Source organism: Rhipicephalus microplus, chromosome 10 (assembly GCF_043290135.1).
Source record: "Rhipicephalus microplus isolate Deutch F79 chromosome 10, USDA_Rmic, whole genome shotgun sequence".
In the NCBI taxonomy this organism is placed as follows: Eukaryota; Metazoa; Arthropoda; class Arachnida; order Ixodida; family Ixodidae; genus Rhipicephalus; species Rhipicephalus microplus.
Window position 1 is genome coordinate 30,329,227 of NC_134709.1, and position 23,987 is coordinate 30,353,213.

The 23,987-nt window shown below is 46.3% G+C and overlaps 2 protein-coding genes across 3 annotated transcripts; one reads left to right on the plus strand and one right to left on the minus strand.

The window, feature by feature from the left end:
• Nucleotides 1-404: 404 nt before the first annotated feature.
• LOC119180596 (inactive selenide, water dikinase-like protein) lies at nucleotides 405-7,701 on the plus strand. Its single transcript, XM_037431705.2, has 8 exons — nucleotides 405-542; nucleotides 654-952; nucleotides 2,078-2,181; nucleotides 2,496-2,645; nucleotides 2,971-3,083; nucleotides 3,328-3,521; nucleotides 5,059-5,271; nucleotides 6,822-7,701. The coding sequence occupies exons 3-8, from the start codon at nucleotides 2,086-2,088 to the stop codon at nucleotides 7,004-7,006; spliced, it is 951 nt and encodes a 316-aa protein (XP_037287602.1). The 5' UTR covers nucleotides 405-542; nucleotides 654-952; nucleotides 2,078-2,085; the 3' UTR covers nucleotides 7,007-7,701.
• Nucleotides 7,702-12,808: 5,107 nt separating this feature from the next.
• LOC142774200 (oviduct-specific glycoprotein-like) lies at nucleotides 12,809-23,763 on the minus strand. 2 transcript variants are annotated; one of them, XM_075874595.1, is made up of 5 exons: nucleotides 23,673-23,763; nucleotides 20,092-20,179; nucleotides 17,860-18,045; nucleotides 14,883-15,011; nucleotides 12,809-13,103 (listed from the first exon to the last, which is right to left on the minus strand). In XM_075874595.1, exons 1-5 carry the CDS (start codon nucleotides 23,750-23,752, stop codon nucleotides 12,837-12,839), a joined length of 750 nt encoding a protein of 249 aa, XP_075730710.1. In that variant the 5' UTR covers nucleotides 23,753-23,763; the 3' UTR covers nucleotides 12,809-12,836. The 2 variants fall into 2 exon arrangements, with proteins under 2 accessions (XP_075730710.1, XP_075730711.1); XM_075874596.1 differs by lacking the exon at nucleotides 17,860-18,045.
• Nucleotides 23,764-23,987: the final 224 nt, after the last annotated feature.

Here is a 23,987-nt window from a genome sequence, read left to right on the forward strand (position 1 = left end):
TGGCGGTCGTCTACTTTCCGACAAAGTTTTATCTCTCAAGGGGATTACGGAGGCATCTGTTTATCTTTACCGCCGTATTCTGTACTTTGTTTCATACTAAGGCGCACCACTCCTAAAAACAATCATAGTATTGTAAATGTTCGTCGCTACTTCAAGACTAGCGCTGCAATCTTTAAGACACATAATGTTTGCAAAAAGCGTTTTTATAAAGTTAAAAATAACAACCAACAATTATATTTTAGACAAAAGTAAGCTGCTAGATATGTTGTAACAATTATTTGTTGCTGTGAATTACGCAATAAAAAGATTGTGTAAAAAATAAAAACCAAGCGAGCGTTGAAAAATCGCCTCTAGAGGATAACAAGGCGACTGCGATGTTTAGTTTTGTGACGGTGGGTCGAATACGAGTACTATCTGATTTCAGGACTCCAGAAGTTGCAGATCGAGTGAGAAACAAAAAAGCGGTAAGAGCCCATGCGAGCGGCGTACTTCATAGGTCGATACTGGAGCTGCGGCCGACTGCTTCTCAGAAACTCCAGCAGGCGAGTACAACCTATTCAACGCGCTGTGCGAGATGCTGTGACCCGATTCAGTGCGCGATCGCTGATGTGTATCGATGAAACGCGATGCATTTGACTCTCCTTTGCGCGCAGGACTGAAAGAAGTCGTAGTCTTCTACCTGGTCTTCTTTCAACCATGAGCGGGGACAGCGTTGCCGCCGGCCCGCGGTACGTGGTCCGACGGGGCGCCAGTGGGCCGGTGGTCACTTACCGGCCGTTTGAGAACGCCGAGCACGGGCTGGAGCCCGAGTTCCGGCTTCTGGGCCTGGCGGACATGAAAGGATGAGGCTGCAAGGTTCCCCAGGGTGTGCTCAACAAGCTGCTCAATTCGCTGAGGGGAGACGGCGGAACGCAGCAAACCGTGTCGCACCACCCAGAGGGAACCCAGATCGGTGTGTGTGCGCGCCTGTGCACTGCGTTTGTGCATTTACGGCGCGATCGTATGACGTGTTTACATTTTCTTCTCTCATATGCATTTCAAGCATCGACTCGGACCACTACTGAGCACTACGGAGTCGCAAGAAACACCATAAATTCCGTTAAGAAACACAAAACTTCCTGTCTAAAGGCGTTCGCCTGTATTTGTAACTTCTGAAGAACATTGCTAGTTCAAAGAACATAAACATGACGCACTGAATTTATTTCAGAAAATTACTCGAGTTGTTAGATACATGTGATCAGCACACTAGCATGAAAACACGACGCCTGAATGAACACAGACGACGAGCGCTATTCGTCATCGTTTCCATTCGTTGTGTGTCTTTGCACTGTATTGTGCCACAATTATGTACCAACATGCCCAACTCGCCTCTTTAGAAACTGGTATCTGACAGAACATTAAATGCAAGTTTTTTTAAATCTGTAGATGTGATGCATTGATGACCTAAAGCAGTAAAAGTCTGAATGATCTTCTATACTCTACTTGTGTTATGCATGCACTTGTGTGATGCCTGCTATACCCTGCTTGCAGTGCTCCTTAATGAAAACTGGCATTGACATTACATAGTTAAAGGTTGTATGCCAGAGTTTGGTACTTCGGTTATAGCTGCTGCTGCAGGACTAATGGTTACGTAAGAACAAAAGGCCCTCGCTTACAGCAATGCGAGAACCTAATGTGATGCTGTTGACTGAAATCTCGTAACATTTCTCTTATCGTAGGTACATATTGCAGTAGACTGCAGAACTGTGTCAATAAACTTCTTGCTTTGGTTGGTTGCACAGCATTTTAATATTGTCCTACAATACAACGCATCAAGGCATTCCACAGGTATTGCTGTACCTTCTTGTGCTTGCCATGATTCGCCATGTCTAGAAACTGACACCAGAGACTTTTTCAGTGCAGAGTCGTGCACTACAAATTAGACTCAATTAACTGTCAGCATTTTAGTCTGCTGCAGTGCAAGTCATGATAACAATCCACCGTTATGATGTTTTGCCATATTTCGTGCTCGCTCAATTGCACATCTCTGCACTACACGCTAGGCATTTGCTGAATAGTGTTTCAACGTCTCTTGCAGATATTGGCATGGATTCCAGTGTTGTACCTCTTGGAGACTCTGGCTTTTCCTTGGTTCAAACTATCGATTACTTCTATCCATCTGTTGAAGATCCTTACATAGCTGTAAGTTTTGCACAATCCAAGCCTATCATAGTGTCAGTTTTCCGTTTCATTGCGTTGCTTCCGCAACTGCGTTAAGTGCATAGGAGCTGTGTGTTTCACTTATCGAGCATCACTACTTGTGCATGTGAAGTCAATAAATGCCATGCAGAACTCCCTGACAAAGCTTGCTGGCATTGATCATTTAAACATAACTGAAAGTTTTCGCAAGATCTTTGCTGTTACTTACCTACATTTGCCTTATGATAAACAGTTGCTAGAGAAATAAGTGAATTTGTCTGTAATACCATGCAATATTCTTTTCCCACTTTTAACAGGGCAAGATAGCGTGCGCCAATGTACTGTCTGACCTTTATGCTCTCGGAGTGACTCGATGTGATAACATGCTGATGGTGATGGCTGTCAGCACCAAGCTTACTGAAAAACAGAGGGACATTGTCGTGCCCCTTCTCATCAAAGGAATCAAGGTAATATAGTGTATTTTCATAAAAGGGATATGGATTTTAATGCAGGCATATTTTCTCAAGGACATAAATGTTGATGTCAAATTAATTGTGTCAGCGTTCTACACTTGCTATGCTCAATTACAAACTTTATCTTTTTAGTAAACTTATACTTTGTTTGACTAACTTCTGCCCAGACATTTGGGTATTTTAATGGTTGGTTTTGTTAAACAGTGTTTTATTAGCAGAAACACTATTAAGCATCGGAGACTGCACGTCATAATAGATGACGTGACCAGAGCGGTGTTAAAGCTAGAATTTTATTTCTTTTTTTATTATTACACCTCAGGACTTGGCTGAAGAAGCTGGCACCAAAGTCACGGGAGGTCAGACGGTGCTGAACCCGTGGCCCATGATAGGTGGTGTCGCATCGGCAGTTTGTAGAGAGGCTGATATCATTTCGTGAGTGCATTTCCCAGACTTTGATGACGCTTTATAAATATGTTTGTTTTCCATTAAAGAGACAAGGTTTTTAATGCCATGTGTGCATATGCCAGCTGCTAGCGTGCACACAAAATTCAGTTTCTAATAAATGTGGCTTGCTGTGAACTGTGGCTTACTGTGAACCTTTAACAGTGGACAGTGCTGTACTGTAGGTAAATTTGAGTCATTGGTCATTGAAGGTCATTGCAACTTTATCCTACAGGCCGGACAATGCTCAAGCGGGAGACGTGTTGGTGTTGACAAAACCTCTGGGCACTCAGGTGGCTGTGAATGCTCACCAGTGGCTTGAGAAGCCGGAGCGCCGTGCTCAACTCGATAAGGCTGGCATCAGCGAGGAAGACGTTCAAAGAGTCTACTTCCGAGCTATGGACTGCATGGCACGCCTCAACCTTACTGGTTGGTGCTTGTTTTTCCGACTCTGATAGGTGGTTCACTTGCATATTTGACTTGCATTGTTTTCCGTTGACTAATGGCTGTTTACAACTACAATGTTTGTTGACTTGGTGCACCGGAAATTCAGTAGTAGGGCAGCATTTTTTAAGATCACCCTTCTCAGCCATCCCTGCTGCGGCGGCTGCATTTCCGATGGAGGCGGAAATGTTGTAGGCCCGTGTGCTCAGATTTGGGTGCACGTTAAAGAACCCCAGGTGGTCAAAATTTCCGGAGCCCTCCACTACGGCGTCTCTCATAATCATATGGTGGTTTTGGGACGTTAAACCCTACAAATCAAATCAATCACCCTTCTCAGCCTTGTGGCTTCTCAGTGGCTATGCGATGTTTTGTGACAGGCAAAAGTTAAGCTTTCTTGTTTGTTTGGCAGTCCATGCTTCAGAATCTTCTTGAAGCATAAATAAATCTGTATGTATGACCTACAAAAGTGTAAAATAAAGAGTTATAAAGGTTTAACCAACAATTTTGATCACCTTGCCTGTAATGTTTATCGGAGCTATAGAAAGATCTGGAGAATTGCCGAGGCGAAGCGGTTTCTTTAGCAGCATTTGGTGTTATGGCTGTTCTAGAGTTAGCCTGTGGACTGACCGTTTGAAATGATAATTCACCTATTGCGTTACTTTTGTGGTATTGCATCACAGGAAGGGATGTGAGTAAAGTTTCTTTCCTGCTGTTATGGCATCACTGTTGCTCTGCTTACTTTTGTCTGGTAGCCTGATGTCACTTAGGATAGTTTCATTTGATTGATTGATTGATTAATTGATTGGTTGATATGTTAGGTTTAACGTCCCAAAACCACCATAACCACGTAGCGGAGGGCTCCGGGAATTTCAGGGTTCTTTGACGTGCACCCAAATATGAGCACACGGGCCTACAGCCTACAGTTTCGCTCCATTAAAAATGCAGCCGCTGCAGCCGGAATTCAATCCCATGACCTGTGGGTCAGGAGCCGAGTACCTAAGCCACTAGACCACCGCAGCGGGGCGCTTAGGATAGTTTTTTGCATTACATAACTGATCAGACACTAGTCGCATCATGCTGAGGTGTATCTACACTGCCCGCCTAAACATGCATGACAAGGTTATTTAAGAGTACAAATACTGATAAAAACAAGCGAAATAACCTGAATAATGATTACTTCCTGTGATATATGTGAATTATAGTGCATTAAAGGGGCCCTGCAATACTTCTCGTACATATTCAGAAAATGCTGCTAATTGGTAGTCTGTACTCAAGCAGAACATGTGGGCCAAACACTAATGCAAGGTTCGGCAAGGAAATTACAGATAAATTTCAAAGTCGGCTTGTAATTGCTGGCTTTTCTGCCGACAAACAATGCCATATACACCCAAAATTGTTTGCGTCATGCACCCATAAGCACATGGCCGTTGACTCACTTGAACATCATTACTGCATGGTTCACCGTAGCAACTGTGCTGTGCTGCACACTGTACGTGAATGTAGGCCTTTTTTGTTCCTTCAGGGGCACACCTGATGCACAAACATGGGTGCCACGGGGCTACGGACGTCACGGGCTTCGGGTTGCTTGGCCATGCACAGAACTTGGTTCAAGTGCAGCAGCGTTCAGTGGGCTTTGTGATCCACACATTGCCGATCATTGCCAAGGTCCCCGCCCTGTTGGCTGCCACGGGCACCTCGTTCAAGCTCATGCAGGGATACTCGGCCGAGACGTCGGGTGAGCTACCAACCAGAAACATTAATGGAAACCAGCAGATAACGAAACCAAAGAGTGTTAATAAGGGGTGTTAATTGTACTGTTTTAAGTGTGTACCAGTAGAAATTGTGATACTACGTGCTGACCAATACTCCCAGGTTTGCACGCACTCGGACAGTAAATAGGGAAATGACCGTCTTGGCAGCTCGGTTGGTAGGAGCATCGAGCACGTCAGCCCTGCCGGCAACAAGTTGTCTTCGTACATTTTTACTTTCTGCTCAATTATATTATAATCACTACAATACACTTAAAACAACCAATGCCATTGTACCTTCCTTGGCTTCGTTACTTGCTGGTTTTCATGAAAGTTGTGTCAAACAAAAAAACAGGCCTTCAAAATTCTCTTTTTTTATTCAACCAGAGATTTGTTCTGCATCGATTTGTATCTGTTGGTTGTGCATCTTGCAAATCAATATGAGGCTGTAATGCGCGCTGGGAAATTCCAGACGCCAAGGTAAAATGAAATCGCTCTGTTATGTGCCGATTATGGAATACAAAGAGAAGCTACACTAATGGGCAGCTGCCAAAATTCATTATTGGACGAAAATGGCTTCGTGGGTTTGTATGAGAACGAATGTACGAGTACTCTAGTTTCACTAATTTCACCATCACTGGTTATTAATACAAGAGAAAAACCAAGCTTGAAGTTTCGTTTTCAAGTTTTGCACCGAAATCTCTGCATTTGATGTCGCAGGTTTCTAAGTGCTTGCTTGTAGTTTGGGGATACTATTGGCTCAATGAAATTTCCTGAAGCTTGGCATGTTAGGTCTCTGGCCCTCTCGGATGACAATGTACTTTATTTTTACCAATCGGGAACTAGTATGTAGGCCCAAGCAGATTCCTTCATGTAAAAATTGACCAACAAGTCAGCCCGAGAAATAGCCCTGTGGGCACTAATTTCTTTTTTTTTTTTTTGGCTTCACACTTTGTGACCGCCTGCATTTTCCTACTTTATAATGTTCTTATACACACGAGAAAAACTGTCTTATCGCCCTTTATTATCCTGTATTTCTTAAACAAGAACAAATTGCTTTCTGCGCGCTGCTCTAAAATATTTTTGGCTACGTGTGAGCTAGGTGTTTTTTTAGTAAGTGTATTGCGGATATTTGTTCTCCTCCCACCAGCAATGTTCCGATGTGTAACTTCAAATGACTTTTTGTACATTCTCTCTTTAGTGACATATAACGCGTTATTTTTTGTTGTGTTCTTTCAAAGTTTGATGTTTCTTTACGGTTTTGTCGCGATACTCACCCTTTGTAACCCCCCTTACACAATGCCCTGCAACAAGGGCCTGTAAGGTATCTTTAAATAAATAAATAAATAAATAATACAGTACTAGAACACTGTCCTGATTATGTTCTAAGCTTTACAAACACTACCGACATGCATTGACTAGTGAAGTGTATGCCATGGGCACTTTTCTCTTTTCCTAGTTACGTGGTAGAAGATCTGGTCTTTGACTTCGATAACTGTCACATTGCCATTGAATCTTTTCACTTCCTTATTCGCAGGTGGACTGCTGATGTGCCTACCAAAAGAGAAGGCTCAGGCGTACTGTGAAGAAATCGAGCGGCTTGAGGGCTACCCGGCTTGGATAATTGGCGATGTTGTCGAAGGGGAACGAGTGGCGAGGCTAACAGACTCCCCACGTGTGATCGAAGTGCCTTCAGCTGACAAAGAATCTGAACTTTGGTAGCTTAATCATCAAGGGGATAAGAGCTATCGTAAAAAATGTGGTCGATAGATTTTGATTACAATTATGGCATTTAGCACAAAACTTTTTAAGACAAAAGTACACCCAATATTCAAGATCTGCGGGATGCAAAATTTTCTAAAAAGTTATATTCTCGGTTTTTCTGGCAACCTAACCTCCAAATATAAATGTTGCAGTCTGTAGTTAGTGCGCAACATATACAGTCAGGACCTACAGTAATAGCATTACGCACTAAATGAGCAGATATTCCCATTTGTTGTAAAACCATCATTCCCTAATCTTTTGCTGTTAGGCGTGCTTTCCGTGACTGTTTTGATACCTCAATGAACTAGCATAAATGCCAGCTAAAACTTCTGGCAAGCATCATTTTGGCCCAAATGATGTTGCTTTTGATAAATGCACTGTTAATTTTTTGTTAGTCTGCTGCTATTGTCATTCCAGACATTCCTTTGTCTTTATGTAGAATACCTTTTGTTAATTGGTGTTGTGCTGATAGAGCTTTTGCGCGAGTACAGAATGATGGCTGTTCCTAAGAGAGACCTTTATGAATCTACACCTGTCAAATGATGTAGGCGGTGTGGAGGATGGCTCGTCTCCAACGGGAATCTCCCACAGCCTATTGTTGCTTGTTGCACCACTTGTCATGCGCCGCAAATAAAGTATTTTTTACCCGTTTCTCCCACAGCTTATTGATTTGCACGAACAGTACCATCAACATTGTGAGCTGCAAAATTCGAGCTTTATCTTGTCAATGCCAATACCAAGTATACAATATTTTATTAGGAAAATTGACCACATGCCCTTTCAGAACATTCCACTAGCGAAAAAAATGCCAGGCCTGCGTGGAATGTATAGTGAACTTGCAGTGAAAGCTGGTAGAGTGGCCTTAGTAGAAGCTTTTGTAAACTCTCTGGGGCAAATACTATGTTTACACTTGCAAGGCACCCACTACGCCAGAAATCAGTAATTTTAGGGGCGAAGCTCCTCTTAGTCTCACCTTGCCCTGCGTCAGACATAACTGGCAGTATCAGACAAACAGACAGGCAGACAAATGCACGGACAAACAAACAGACACTTCACCCCACTCATCATCATTCACTCTATGGATGTGGTGCGATTTTTTGTGTGTGTGTGAAGTAAGGAAGCAGCAAAGTGCCATTATTAGTTATACTGTGGAGGCCAACTACACAACGAAGAATCATAGCCGAGCCCTTTGCGATTGGTTGTAAGCTTCAAATGACCAACTATTTACATAATTTGCATTGCATGACACCCGTTCGTTATTTTACTCTCCCACCAAACCATAATACATGTGTTAATGGGATCCCCTGGCAACTAGTACAACTACGCTTGCGAGGTACCCACTTCGTCATTAACCACAATTTTACCGCAAAATGTGTTGTATAAGACCACAACAAGAGTCGCGTGCGCCGTAGCTGTCCGCCACTGCAGCCCGTGGTGTCCGTAACCACTGTTGCGCGAAATTAAAAAAAAAAGCTAAGTAAATGGAAAACACCAAGGGCACAATGGGGTTCAAACCTGGGTCTCCCGTGTGCCAGCCCTGTTATTCCACCACAGAGTCACACCGGTTCTTGAAATTTTGTTGCAAAATAACCTTGAGCAGGCTTGATATCGGGAAAGAAATCGCATTTATTCGAGTAATAAAGCATTTTAGAACAGTAAAGCAACAACCAGGCATTACACAATGCGAATTGCATCACGAATGGGTCATCGAATGCTCCAATATATTACAAAAGGTTCAGGCATGATTCATCTTCGTTAGCCACAGCATAATAGAAGTTGCACGAAATTCCTTGCAAGTATGTAGCTGGTACCATGCTTCTTGGAAGGATGCCATAGTGAATGCCTCCTTACCACACAAAAAATGTCATGATTCATGTTGTAGTGGGTACCCTACAAGTGTGCTTGTACCCAAAGAGTGTTAAGTAAAGGCTCTGAAAGGCTGCTCTTTCAGCTATCCCTGTGACTGTGCTGTGCATTACCTGCATGACTGGCGTTCTTTTTTTTTTGTGCTGTAGGGAAGCGTTCAATATTTCATTATTCATCGTCATTCTTTCTCAAAGTGTGATACACGCTACATACCAATAAGTTATGTGCACTTCATTGACGCTATGGGTAATGAAGAGTTGTGGCCGAGTCTTTTGCTAAGGGTTGGAAGCATTCAACGGACCACTCGTTATGCAATTTGCATTGTGTGACACCCGTTATTCTAACATGCTGCATTACAAGTGTCATCTTGTACTGCTGGTCGTGTCCTTCCCCCAACATGAACCCTACATAAGGTGTATTTACAAGTGTGTTATAGGCACCAGTGTGACTGGTGTAAAATACTCACTTGCCATGCAGAGGTCCCGGGTTCGAATCCCACTCTATCCTGGTCATTTACTTTTCTTATTTCATTTTTGCTTATCTTGCGCCAAAGCAGTTACAGACACCATCGGCGACAGACAGCTGCACACACGGTTCTTGTGACCTCATGGCAGCTCTCACTGCAAAACAGTTTCATCACTGCATTTTGCATGAAATTTGTGGCAAAAGTTCTTTGCTGGAGATGGTGACAACAATGTAGTGGATTTTGTTACACCAAATTTGTTTCAAGGACAGAGTTTCAAGTGAATGTAGACACAAAAAAAGTCTTCATACTATGCATTGTTAATAATAATGCAGTCGGTTCCATGGTCTGTTAGCTGCAGTTGGAGTCGCTAAAACTTCCCTTGTGTCTAGTCAACGTCATGTTGGTGCATATACTGCCACAACCTTTTGGTGGGTGAAGGGGCTATATAGAGCCAAGATGCAACCAAGGAATAGATATAGTGCACACGCGCAGAGTAGGAAAATTTGGTCGACAGTTGAATGGCTGCAATGTAGATTATATGGCCGTTATTAAGTGCATAGCCAATATAGCAGCCAACAGTCGATTTTAACAGTATGCGAGCCAATATCATTGAATTTTGTCAGAAATTATTGCTAACATTGTGGGCATCAGACCTTCAGAAAGAGGTTGTAAAACGGCCACGAAAACGTCTTTAATGCTACTACCACAACCACTACTAAATAATAGTGTGAGCGCAGTCACGGACTCTTCTTTATCAATTGGATGTGTCATCATAATTTGTATGATTTCCTCATCTGTAGATATCATCATCAGGGTGTGCCAGCTCGAGCTCGCCTCGAATAAAGCTCTTCCACGGTGCTTCTCGATCCCCAAGTCCTCTCGCACGTTACCACTGGAGCTCGGCTCGGGTCGTCTGCTACCATCTGCCATGGCAGTGCGAGACAATCCTGGTCCATCCAACACCACCAGCGCAGCCCAGTGCAGCCTCCGCCGTCGACCCTGGTCATCCACAGCCACCAGCGTGATCCGCCAGTATTCTCGGGTCTCAAAAGGGATGACGTTGAAGAATGGCTACACACCTACGATCTCGTCAGCGAGTTGAACAGGTGGTAAGCTCTTCCTGAGGAGGAAGAGCTTTATTCGAGGCGAGCTCGAGCTGGCACACCCTGATGATGATATCTACAGATGAGGAAATTATACAAATTATGGTGGCACGTCCAATTGATAAAGAAGAGTCGGCGACTGCGCTCACAATAGTAATAATAATAATAGGCCAGTGGCAGGCAGTGTTTCGCCTGCCCGGTCGGCAAGTCATCAACTTTTTGCTCTACTACTCAGTCATTGTGCGCCATTCTATGTCGTAAAACAGAGCACTGTGCGGCTGTCGCAAGAAAAGTACTAGTCTCCTCATACGCTTTCTTGGCCGCATCATCTTTCTGCAATACGCGGTTCTAATCATGTGTTGTAGATTCGCTTTAATTTGTGCGCATTCGCCCTGCGTTTTGCCGCCCGAAGGCGATCAAGGCCGTTAGGCTTGACGACGTCCTTCCGGCCTAGCGGACGTCAGCTGTTTTCCGGTGGTCTCCTTGTTGGAAGCCGGCCCAAACGGTAGTCGTTGGCCGCGAAGACAGGCCGGTGTTGGCCGGCAGTCTCCTAATTGGTTGGTCAAACTTGTCCAACGCATTGTGCAGCTGGCCGGTCAGAGTCGCCGTTATAATCGTCCATGTGGGCACTCACCTTAATGATGCCGCTCATGCGCATGCGCTTGGCGAACAGCACTTGCGGAGGTATCATCGGCGCACGTGTTGTAGGCAGTCCACTACGAGCTCCGCGGTGCCGAACACAAGTAGGAGGGGAAAAAAATGGCGCGCGCCAGGAAGCAAACTAGGACAGAGTGTCTGTCCCGTCTCTAATGTGTTTGTTGTTGTTTTCCTTAGCGCTAACATCCCCATGCTAGGACGAAGTATCACGTAATTCGCAAGTCTCGGCAAGCAATGACGTAGTCAGGGGGTGGCACACCAAGCCCGTGCCCTCCCCCCCACCTTGTGCCCGAATTTTTTTCGCCATGGCACTTATAGAAAAAAGTGACAATTTCAAAAATGTGCCCCCCCCCCCTTTGAAGTAAAAGGGGTGGCTTCCTCGAAAGAAAGATATCTGCCTACGCCCCCTGTCGACAAGTCACCCTCGCCCGCAGCGTCCAAGTATCTCTCACCGCAGCGTCCTCCTCACCGCAGCGTACCTCCTCACCGCAGCGTACCTACAAGTACCTCCTCACCGCAGCGTCCGCAGCAGACGCAACCAAAGTGAGCCGACCAACAGTAGCGCTTGCCTATGACGCGATGATGGCCTATCTGTTGCTTAATTTGTTGACTGACTAGGTTGGCACTTCAAGCTCCCACCCAGTGTTTCTTTGCTCTGTGGTGGGAAAACTGATCTATTTTGTCGCAAAGGCTGCGCATGCGCCGTTCCGCGAAGACATCATTCCGTTCGCTGTGGTCCGCCTGGTACGCTTAGAGTTACTGTGTATAGGTAGCATATACCAAAGGTAGCACATACAGTAAGGTAACATATACAGTAACTCTAGGTACGCTTAATCTTGCGAGCACGCAAAAGCTACTGTGAAATCGCTAAAAACGCCGCGTGCAACCTAATACTATTGATTCCTAGATCTATGAAAAAAATTTTTTGTTCGAAAGGTTTGTACAAAAACTTTTTGCAGATTTTTAATGGGAATTTTCGCATATGAGAGCTCAAATGAGCATTTGTAATGAAACGGCAAAACAAAATGAGTAAAAAAAAAGGGGGGGGGCTATTCATCGCATCCAAAGTGCGCAGCAGTACACCTTGCAATCTTGACAGCTGTCTGCACTCTACAAGCGCATGACGCGCTGGCAATGTGTTTGGTTATTACTCTTTTTAAGCCGGCGACATCGTTCATACGTTAGGGTTCTAAACGTTGCCTCCGCGTGCGCGTGTGCATAACCAGCTATAAGGAGCCCTCTAAATGTGGCTTCTCCACGACAAGAGTCTTTGCGAGGAGAAGCCCGCTTTACAAATTGTCTTCGTTTTACATGCGTTACAAGTATACCTTGCTAGTAATAAAAGCCAGCGGTTTAACGATTTGTCAAACAAAATAACGAGCCCCCCTCCCCCCCAAAATTTTTCTTTGATTATGGTATTAAATTACAATAAAAATTTGTACATTAGACCCCCCCCCCCCCCCCCCCGTTTATTCAGACGTGTTCTCTGGTCCCAATGAGCGGAGAATTCTGAGGTGACTCCCAATGTTTAATGGCATCAAACTTTTTGTCAATTTGATCATATTTAACCTCAACCCAGTTCACATGGACGACCCTAGGAGCACGCCAAGCACAAAGCCTAGTATTACTAAAGTACATTCACTTTAATTTGCGCGAATTCATCCTGCGTATTTCCGAGTGTGGGCGCTAAAAGCTGTTAGGCTTGGCGACGTCCGTCAGGCCTAGTTGTCCTCGCCTGTCTTCCATGGTCTGTTTGATAAAGCCCAGCACGAGCGGTGGTGGCCGGCAGTGGAGGCAAGCTGAGGTTGGCCGGCAGTCTCCTGATTGGTCGGTCAAGCTCGTTAAGTGCATTGTGCAGCTGGCCGAGCAGCACGTTGCGCTGACCGCAGTCGCCGTTGTAATCGTCCATGTCGACGGTCACCACGGCAATGCCACCCATGCGCATTCGCTTGGCGAACAGCACCTGCGGTGGCACAATCGGCGCACGCTTTGTACGCAGTGTGGTGCGCGGGCCACGGTGCTGAACTTGAGGTGATATCCGGGACACTGTCGAATTTCGTCATATTGCCAAAGTTCGTAACGGCCGCGTTTCAAGCCAATCAGAGGCCGTGTTGGCCCTCTGGGCCCATCAGGGCTGACAAATGGCGGAAGTTGACAGCATCCAGAATGGGTAAATGGCATGCGCAATTGCTCGGGGTCGTCATTTTGATTTCGTTTGCTTTGGTGTGATACTTCAAGGCATTGAATCGAACGCGCAGTTCAACCGCGAAAACACGAATAACGTTGTATTGGTTACGCCGCCGACGACGACGGCGTTCAACACAGGAACGAGCGCCTGAAAATTAAGACTAAACAGGAAAAAAAGAAATCGGCAGATCTCACATACCTGGGAATCGACGTTACGTGAAGCATGCGGAGGGAAGGTGATCGTGTTGCAGTTTTTTTTTATTGAAGACACGTCATGAAATGACGCTAAATATACGCACAAGCGTTGCACATAGAGACAGATTGTGAAAAGTTGCAGATGCTTATATAACCAGTTGTTTGCACTTGCGCAACGATGCCAACTGGAACATGCGTATTAGCAACACCAGAAACTGATATGAAGCGCTTATGCTCGCGAGGATGCTGGCCCTGGACACTGCTACATTAATCAACTTCAGCGTATGGCAACTAACTACAATTGACGTTAACCCGACGTGACGGCGGGCTGTGTTAAAGGAGTACATATGTAATGTTTATAAAATTCGGTGGGCAGCACTGCAACCACTATTGACGTTTCACGAAAATTAGCATCTATTTGAAAAAGTAGTTCCGAGACCTGGCGTAGCTCTGTGGTAAAAAGCTTCATTGCCACGCAGAATACTTTGGTTCGATTCCAGCTGGGACCCTCAAATTTATTATTTGCATTCGTCGGGTCGACGCTACCGATGTCGGGTATTTCTTGACTCTCGCGCGTTAAAATTGCCCGTGTGTGTTCTCGTCATTCCTGGGCAGATGCCAAGTGTCAATGACCTGTGGCATATACCAGCGGCACATACCCGCCCGTGGGTGTGTGCCACTGTCTGGCGGGAAGTGTTTGACGACGTGCGCGACGGGATTGTGACATTATTCGTGTCTTGACCAGCGCGTCATATTCGTCAAACTATGCTAATTTTGGTTCACGCCAAGTTAAGTGAAGGACGGCGAGAGCACCCAAACGTAAGCGGATGGATGGATGAATAGATAGATAGATAGATAGATAGATAGATAGATAGATAGATAGATAGATAGATAGATAGATAGATAGATAGATACGCGCAAAGTCGCCGAAGTTCGCTAAGAAATGCTTCGCATTCAGAATGAAAGATCGTAGCTACTGCCAACGCAGTCCCACAGAAGTTTCCAAAGAACGCCAAATGTCGTTCTCGTTGTTGCCTAAGCAGCACGAGCAAGTTCTTCGCATATTTTGCCGGGAAACAAACTGATCATGGGCAGGAAGCGATGTGCCCGAGAAAAGCGAACCACCGAGGATCTATAGCATCTCCCTATCCGCTCATGCAGCGGAAGACGCCCATACACCGGAACTCGTGTTGCATCGTGGCTGAATTAATGGGGCTGGGGAACTCTCGTGAAGCTTGAGGTGTAGGTGAGATGCTGGTGTAGGCTGGAGGTGAGCCTGCCCCAAATGTACCTCCCCTTCCTTCCAATTTCCTGTGCGGGGGACAGCTACAGCTGGTATACAACGCATGCTGAGACGCACCTTGTTGAGAATGGTGGCCTTGTTGTCGTATCCGATCCACTGTCCCTTGTCCCTGTTGACAGCGATCTTGCAGTCGGCTTCCTTGTCGTACAGGGACACCCACAGGTCGGAGCTGAACTCCAGGCAGATCTGTGTACAAATTAAAGCTCGGATATGTTGCCGCGTACCGAAACAAGTCGGTTTGGACTGATGCGACGTTCCTTCAAAACGCTGCTTTTGTCGTAAGCTTGAAGAAACAAAAAATTGACCCCGTATCTGCGTGTTAATCGGCAAATGTCGAAAGACGATAGTCTCGCGTGTGGAGAGCGGGAAAAAACAATTTTATTTGATGTTATACGCAAGAAAATTGCTGAATGGTATTGTGAAGGCGCCGCGTTAGAGTGCCTCGAGCGTGCAGCGGAGGCGAACGAGCGCACGAAGTCACGTCACACGTGAGACATAAGCACCATCTAGCAGTTTTCTTGGAAAACGAAGCGCGTGGCACTGAGACGGGTGTGCGCGCCCGTCTCTCAGAGGTAATAAGGTGTAGAACGCAAGACGACGGGTAGGTGCCGCCACCGTCTCGTCTTAGTAAAGCGTTAGAAACACTCGCCTTTTCGTGCAAGCGTTGCATGGTCAGCGCAGCGCGATAAGCGCTACGGTCCTTACAATTACTTATGTATGCCTTTTCTAGTAAAAGACGCACATGCAGAATATATACGTGTCGTTATGGCGTCCCAGACATGCGAAATATTTGTTTTTTTAATTGACAATCGCACAAGTATGAACACTGAATCTTGAGCAACTTTGGTGGACGCTGCGGATAGGGTCGGCCGTTTCAAGTACTCGGTGCCATTAAGAAAGGACAAATAGACAAATGTACAGACAGACAGACCAACATTTTTGCATCGAAGATCCCCAAGAAAGACTTCAAAAGCGTAACAGAAGCCAAGGCGGTGTATAGCACTAACACTCTGATGTACCTCATGGTTTGCCTGTTTCTTAAAAGAAAAACAACTAAGAAGATGATCTTATCTGTTAGTATAGAGGTTCCGTGCCGCCAATTTTTCACAGGTTGGGTGCCTTCTAGTGGGGTAACCAGGTCGGAACCTCGCTTGTCACTTGTTTTACCACTAGGTTCCCGGCGGCAGAAATTTTCTGCCTCTCGGAGCAGCGGAGGATGCTCAACTGTTTTACAAAGGCACGAGAGGTGCTCACTTGCAATTGTTTTGCAAGTCCGCCCGTCTTGTCTGCGTCTTTTCTTCTTCTATGCGGTCGTGATTTTAGCGCAAAATTAATTATTTAATTCAGACATGCACCAACTAGCCTAACAGCGAGTTCTACTAGAGTATAGCCAATTGTCCATGTTTCTCTTCTTCACTTTTGCACCTTTTTCTTTATGCTCAAACTGAGCTGCGCTATAGCAATACGATGTGCTATTTTTTTTTTTTCGCTCACGAATAACGGCGTTAATAACGAAGGGAGCGACGCAAGTGGACTTCTCCTCCTCTAGGCTTACGTTGCGGCGAAGCCACCTTCAGGTTACTCAGTGAGTTCGTACGTGCGTTTCGAATGATCCTCCATTTTATAACTCGGCGTTTACGCTAAATTCGCTCGCATTTCACACTGCCAGATGACTAAGGAAGATTGCGTATATTCGTAGTTTTAACGAGCGTGTGTTTCGAACAGGCGCAAGCGATGCGCGGGCTACGAGAGAAACCACGTGGTCGCTGTATAGGCTTGTGCTCTGTGGTGTAGCGGAGACAGCGTTCTGCGTTTTCATTGGTCGATACGAGCGTTGCACGCTCTCGCTCAGTGGTATGAGCGGAGAGTAGACACTCAGCTAATCCGATAAGGAACTGGTGATGATGATAGTTGTGAAAGTGGCGGTGATGACAACTTTCCTGCCACGTTTATTTTTATGCTCATTTATAAATACGGTAACTTCACGTAGGATTTATAGTAAGGCGGGAATTACAATCGTGAGTGTCCCAAGATAAGCATAAACATGGGCGCAAGATGCCGTTACATAAATACAAAAAATTAAAAAGGGTCGATATACAGTGTAAACAAATAAGTAATCAACGATGGAAACAATATACAGTTAAAGGAATATATGATGCAATAATTAAACCGGAGACTAACCAATTGATTGATATGTGAAGTTTAACATCCCAAAACCACCATGTGATTATGAGAGACGCCGTATAGTGGAGGGCTCCGAAAATCTCGACCACCTGAGGTTCTTTAACGTGCACCCAAATTTGAGCAAACGGGCCTACAGCGTTTCCACTTCCATCGTAAATACAGCCGCCGCAGCCGGGATTCGATCCCGCGACCTGCGGGTTAGCAGCCGAGTACCTTAGCCACTAGACCACCGCGGCGGGGCCGGATACTACTTAAGACTCCGATGAAGCTGTTTCATCCACAACTGTCGCTTCATTCATGAATGCGATAGCAAATCTGCCAGCTATCCTTTGAACTTTTCTTTCTTTCTTTTTATTTTATTCTCACCGCATTTAATCTCTCCCGTGTGTGTCTGAGTTGTATTACTTTCTTATGTTCAGCGCTAGCTCAATTGTATCACGCTTCGTCGATTGTGTCGGTATGTGTTTTTCTCACCTTTTTTTTTTGTCAACAAAACTTGCTCATTCTGAAGCGTTGCATTGACTTAAATGTTTGTAAATCTTTGTTTTTCTTCTATATTTCCCCCCGACATTTTTTTCTGTTTTAAGCTTCTGTTGTTTTCTTGTCCTGGAAAATGTCCAATCAAGTGTACCTGTCACCCACTCCTGCCTACGACTTCGCATAGAAGTCGGCAGTATTCACTAAATAAATAAATAAATAAATAAGTGGATCGTAAGAAACACAGAAGAAATATCTCAGAAAGCTTTATAAACATATGCAGGCTTTCGAATAAATTCACGTTAAATCCACACAATCTTGAATTTAACTTACAGGCACGACGTTCGCGACGACAACGTGCACTGCTACGCACCTCGAAATAGGCGAGTAGCCCTCGCTCGTCGGTGTACGGTCCCGGTGGCGCGGGACCCCTAACGGCGGCGCGTAGCTCGTAACGCGCGCTGTTTCGCAGCCGATAGGCGTAGCCGAACAGCGGCAACGCCAGGGCCACCCGCTGTCGAGAGCGCAGCTCTCCGAGGAACGCCTCGCACGCCTCCACCTGCACATCGCGGCGACGTCAGAGACAGCGCAGAACACTTTACCCCTTTTAAAGTGGCCTTGAAACACTTTTAGTAACCATGTAGTTAATGTAGTAGAAAAGCGCATTACCTCACAAATTCAACGCCGCGAAAATTTTAAGAATCCGTCCAGTACGAGCGGAGTTGCAAAGATTTGTCACATGCTGCAATCGCATTCTCTCGTCTTGATGAAAGTGCTGGAAGATAAGCAGGGAGGGATGGGAGGGGCAAACAAAGAACGTCACTTACGCCTCGTGACCTTGAGCACTTTTTTTTTCGAATATGCGGCTTTTTCAGTGCGATCACGCGCGCACTCGTGGACAAGTGACGGCCTCTCGCGGCGGCCTCCGTAACAACCGAGCGCGTCACGTTCAAATCAGCCAATGGCTGATAGATGGGCTTACTACGAGTGATTTTTGGGCTTATTCCGCGATTTGTCGAGAGAAGAGAAAGCTATCTTTAGCTGACTTTGATCATTTTTTGTGTATTCCAGGCCGCGTGCAGCGTTGTAATATTTGCCTCGCGTGTTGTCGGGAGCCTATGCTACCGATCGGCAGCGTTTTCTGACCATGCTGAAAAAGTGAGGGGGATGGGGGACTGGCGAAAGTTCGTTGCAGCGCTCCGACCTCTATCAGGCCTAGGTCAGACTTTGCACCCCCACCTCCTCTTAGATGGCTGAAGCACCCCCCCCCCCCCCGCTTTCCCACTCGTGCGTGCGCACTTTACATACACTTAATCGAGAAACAGTGCACCGCAGTGCGATTCTGGATAGAAGCAAGACCGCTGATGGCACGTCTTGTACACTTTCGTCCTTTATGAAAGGGAACACGTGAGCGCGTGGGCTGTGCTCTGCGGCGGCTGCCTACAGAACCATCATCCACTGACAGCAAAAGAAAATACTTCACCTTTTGGTGTCATCTATTGGCAAACAAAACAACAAGTTATGGCCGCTCGACAGGCGCTGCAAGATGCTGTTGGCAGCCGTGGAGAGCAGGTCAGCGATTGCATGATCTTTTTCATAAAGAACGACAGTGTACGATGCAGTGTGCTCGTCAAAACTAACTGTCGGGATAACTGGTTCATAATAGAAGTAAAACAGCACCACAGAACACGAGGGAGTAGATGAGGGTGAACAACACATGCTCAGGGCGCACTGACCACCAGGGGCGTAGGCAGATTTTTTTACAGGCGGGGGCACCTCTTTGGTTTTTTTTTTTGGGGGGGGGGGGGGCGGGCGGATGAAGGCACTTTCTTCAAATGGTAATTATTGACTCTGTATGCCATGGAAAAAAATTCGGGGGGAGGGCACGGGCTCAGTGTGCTACTCTTGGACTACGCCTCTGCTGATCACTGAAAGTGTACTCTTTGAAAGCGTCAACCAAGCACTGATTCTACGAGAATAAACACAAAACAGGTGAATACGTATCGTATTCTTCAACGTGCTTGAAATTAAGGACGCAATGACACACACAAAAACCACAGCGCTTGTTAAATATTCAACGTCGCGCCGAATAAACAACCACACATAAAAAAAACACTCAGACATCAAGGGCGCTATATGTGTTTCTCTGTGTGGTTGCTCTTTCTACGCGGCGTTGACTATTTAATCAAGACATGCACCAAATAGCCCAACAGTGAGTTCTACTAGAGTAAGCGCTTGTGTTTGTCATTTGGGTTGAAAAATACAGTATGCTATCGGAAATAGCCTGCACTTACTCAGCGCAAGTAAAAAAATGACCCTTCAGTAAATTGTATTTCTACTTCATTTATGGTCACGTGTGTTCTCCGGCAGTGTTTCACTGCCATAGTGCGCTCGAAGCGCCGCTGTTTAGCGTCGCGCGATTGTTCCATTCAAAGATAAAGGAGTTTGCTTCACAATTATTATGTATGGCATCGTGCGAACACGTTCACAATAGGTGCAATGCGTTCTGACCTTCTTAAGACACTCGAAATGCACGGGGAGGGTGTTTGCGCTTATCGACACGCTCGCGTGGCCGCAGCGACGGGAGCGCATCGCCGGTACGTACCAGGTCTTCCTTGAAGATGATCGGCGGGACAGCGGTCTTGGGCGAGTCCTCCTTGGAGTAGGCGTGCACAATCAGCAGGTCGCTTAAGCTGCACCACGGAAGGAAACAAGCGGTAGCCGGAGCTGAAACGTGCGCTGTCACTTTTGATGAAAGATATTGAACATGCGAGCGCGTGGCCTGCGCGCTCCAGCGGCTGCTTGCACTCAAAGCCTCTTTTCGCGTAATCTAGTGGCAAGCAAATCAGCCAGTCATGAAGATGTGCATTGTAGAACATGCGGCAAGATTGCGATTCTCTCCCCCTCTAAAGCGATTACCAGCCTCTTGCGTAATTCCCTTGAATGGGGAGGGAGTCGCAATGGAGCTGCCAGTTTCGTATAACCAACGGCTGGTTCTTTTTCTAGTCACTAAATGACGCGAAAAGAGGCCGTGGTTGCTCTCGCTCACGCTAAGACGCGCTGCAAGCAGCTGCTGGATATAGTTATGCTGTATATGCTACTTTTAGGTAGCATATACAGTAATTCTACCGCTGGAGCGGGTAGGCCACGCGCTCGCGTGTACCCTTCCATAAAAAACTGACAGTATACAGTCTGAGCAGATGAAAAAAAAAATATTAGCGCAAGTGAACGGTGGTTGGAGGCGAAAAATTGCGACACGTGGCGCTGCTTTTCACGCGAGCGCTCCGATAACTACATCGCCAAGTACACTGTCGTTCTTTATGAAAGGGAACACGCGAACTCGTGACCTGCGCTCTGCGGCGGCTGCCTACAGCACCATCAACCGACAGGCGAAGAAAGCACGTTCGCTTTCGGCGTCATCTGTGGCCAAGCAAGATAACGAGTCATGGCCGGTAGACAAGCGATACGTTCCCGCGCAGCGAGCGATATCGCGTGATTACTGCAGCTTGCGCTGTGGTCGCGCACAACGTTTCATACGTTGGCAGTGGACTACGCACTGCAGGCCTGGGCAGAGATGGAGTGCAATCGGGTAGCGCTTGTCTACCGGCCGCAACAGATGACGCTGAAAGCGAACTTTTTTTTTTTTTTGCTGTCAGTTGCTGGTGCTGTAGGCAGCCGCCGCAGAGTGCAGGCCACGTGTTCGCGTGTTCCCTTTCATAAAGGACGACAGTGTACATTCTATTTTCCGAGGCAGGGGCAGCCGGCGAATCTGCGGATAGCAGCCCATCTTGCTGTTGGCCCACCCGAAAGGCCGCTTGTTCATTGCTTATCGGCAGACGTGGCTATGTACACGATATCATTTTTATTTCTTTTTTATCATGTTGCGAGTAATCGCATCTTCATCGCAGTTTCCCAGAAAAATGTTGCTTGTTGGCGTGCTTTCCGCCAGCCTCCCCTTCTTTGGAAAATGGAATGTTCTTGGCCCTCTCGGTGGGCTGGGACCTTGCCACTCCGGCAAGTGGTCACTTGCGCCAATCTTTTTACGTCGATATAGTACGTGCAGTAGAGCGCGATTCCAGTCTTCTCACGCGATAATGGAACAAGAACTGATTGATATAAGGGTTTAACGTCCCAAAATCACCATATTATCATGAGAGACGCCGTAGTGGAGGGCTCCGTAAATTTCGACCACCTGGGACACGTGCACCCAAATCTGAGCACACGGGCCTACAACATTTCCGCTTCCATCGGAAATGCAGCCACCGCAGCCGGGATTCGATCCCGCGACCTGCGGATCCGCAGCCGAGTACCTTATCCACTAGACCACCACGGCGGGGCATGGAACAAAAATTACAAAAGCGCCGCGTGCCAGAATACTCTTTATTGGCGAGGGTGGTATCATGCCAACTTCACTCACAATTCTTGCTGTTACTTAAAGCTGCGATCACTCTCACCTGAGGAAGCTGTTTAAACAAATCAGGACCAAGCATCAGCTTTAAGTCATCGTTCCCATCTATTTTGTAATCGCCCACTGAGATAAAGAGGCCACGAAGTGTAGGCTCGATCGCAAAGAATGGAAGGCTCAACTTATAAAAAAAAAGGACGTAGAGGTTGTCGTAGGGGCAATCAGTGTCATGGAACAGCCAACGAGGGAGATAAGAATGCACAATCTTAATTTTCACTGTTCCTAAACGTGCCGCTAGGCCCCTGGGACGTTAGGCAGGTCGACGCCCGCGCGTGACTGTAATACATGCAGTCCCTTGTTTTCGGCGCAGCTTGGGCATCCGTAGGGGAGCACGTGTCAGCGCCACCATAAGATAATAGTAAGGAAATAAAAAATTCGGCAGACCCCGCGTACCTAGGAATCTACGTTATGCGAAGCATGCACAGGGGAGGTGACCGCGTTGCAATTTTTTTTTATTGAGCTACACGTCATGAAATGACGCTAAAGATATGTACAAATGTTGCACGCACAGACTTATGTTGAAGAGTTGCAGATGTTTATATAACCAGTTGTTTGCCCTTGCACAATGACGCCAGCTGGAACATGCGTATTAGCAACCCCAGAAGTTGACATGAAGCGCTGATGCTCGCGAAGATGTTGGCCTTGGACACTGCTACATAAACTAACTTCAGAGGATGGCACATAACCACAATTGACGTTAACCCGAAGTTCTACCAAAGCAGTACATACGTAATATTTATAAAATCGGGAAGGCAGCACTGCAACCACTATTGACGTTTCACGAAGATTAGCGTCTATTTGAAAAGTAGTTAAGAGACCTGGCGTAGCTGCGTAGTAGAATGCTTGACTGCCACGCTGAATGCTTGGGTTCGATTCCTGCTGGGACCCTGAAATTTATTCTTTGCATTCGTCGGCGGGGTCAACGCTGCCTATCTCAGGTGTTCCTTAACACAGACATTTAGTCAATGCCTTCGTTGGGTCGACACTAGTGATGTAGGGTATTGCTTAACGCTCACGCGTTAAAATTGCCCGTGTGTGTTCTCGTCGTTCCTGGGCAAATAATAAGTGTCAATCAGCTGTGAAACATACCCGCATACCAGCGGCACATACCCACCCGTGGGTATGTGCCACTGTCTGGCGGGAAGTATTTGACGACGTACGCGACGAGATTATGACATTATTCATGTCTTGACCGGCGCGTCATATTCGTCAAACCATCTTACCCTCCCATGCTGATTTTGGTTCACGCCAAGTTAAGGGGGTGACCACGAGAGCAGCCAAACGTAAGTGGCTAGATAGATAGATAGATAGATAGATAGATAGATAGATACGCTCAAAGTCGCCAAAGTTCGCTAAGAAATGCTTCGCATTAACAAAAAAAAAAGAAGATATACGAGACACTGGCCCGCCGATTATGATGCCGATAAGAAGTCCTTTCTCCGCTAGGCCGAGGAAGGACTAGGCCGAATTTTTCTTTTGCTACGGCATATGGAGCACAAAACAGCACCCGACCACACCTCTCTGCCCGGCCCCACGCCTTTGAATGACAGGCATGCTATTAATCTGCGGGCGTATTCTGCATATCTTCTTTCACGCGATCCCAAGAAACAACGGTGAAATGATATAGGCTCCTAAATCGGGCCGCGCGCGTATCAATATCGGAGGCTGCAGAGTGGAAAGGCGCGAGACGCACGTGAGTGCAGTGTCGGCCGAGCGCGTACCCGTGCAAGGCTTCCACGTCGTACGAGGGACCCCACTTCATGTGAACGCTCACTAGTGTCAGCAGGCGGGCCTTCTTCATCGCGATGCGGAACGCCTGCGCAGGCAGACAAAAACACTAAGTAGGAGGTACACATCCCAAAGAGGAAAACAAAAATATGCATTCAAGAAACACCCATAGCTAAGATTTATGCACTTCAGCATGTATACCTTAAATGAACAAAAAACTGAATACCTAAAACACACAATGAACAGTCTTATCAAGCCCGACATGCAAAGAAAAAATTTAGACAAAATTCAGCCAGTTCCACGCCATG

Coding starts and splice junctions, on each gene's coding strand:
- LOC119180596 (XM_037431705.2), top strand. CDS start 2,086: ATGGATTCCAGTGTTGTACCTCTTGGAGACTCTGGCTTTTCCTTGGTT. Junction 2,646..2,970: donor TTCTCATCAAAGGAATCAAG/GTAATATAGTGT, acceptor ATTACACCTCAG/GACTTGGCTGAAGAAGCTGG. Junction 3,084..3,327: donor AGAGAGGCTGATATCATTTC/GTGAGTGCATTT, acceptor TTTATCCTACAG/GCCGGACAATGCTCAAGCGG.
- LOC142774200 (XM_075874595.1), bottom strand. CDS start 23,752: ATGAAGAAGGCCCGCCTGCTGACACTAGTGAGCGTTCACATGAAGTGG. Junction 20,180..23,672: donor GACGTGGAAGCCTTGCACGG/GTACGCGCTCGG, acceptor TCCGTGGTGCAG/CTTAAGCGACCTGCTGATTG. Junction 15,012..17,859: donor GGCTACTCGCCTATTTCGAG/GTGCGTAGCAGT, acceptor ATTTGTACACAG/ATCTGCCTGGAGTTCAGCTC.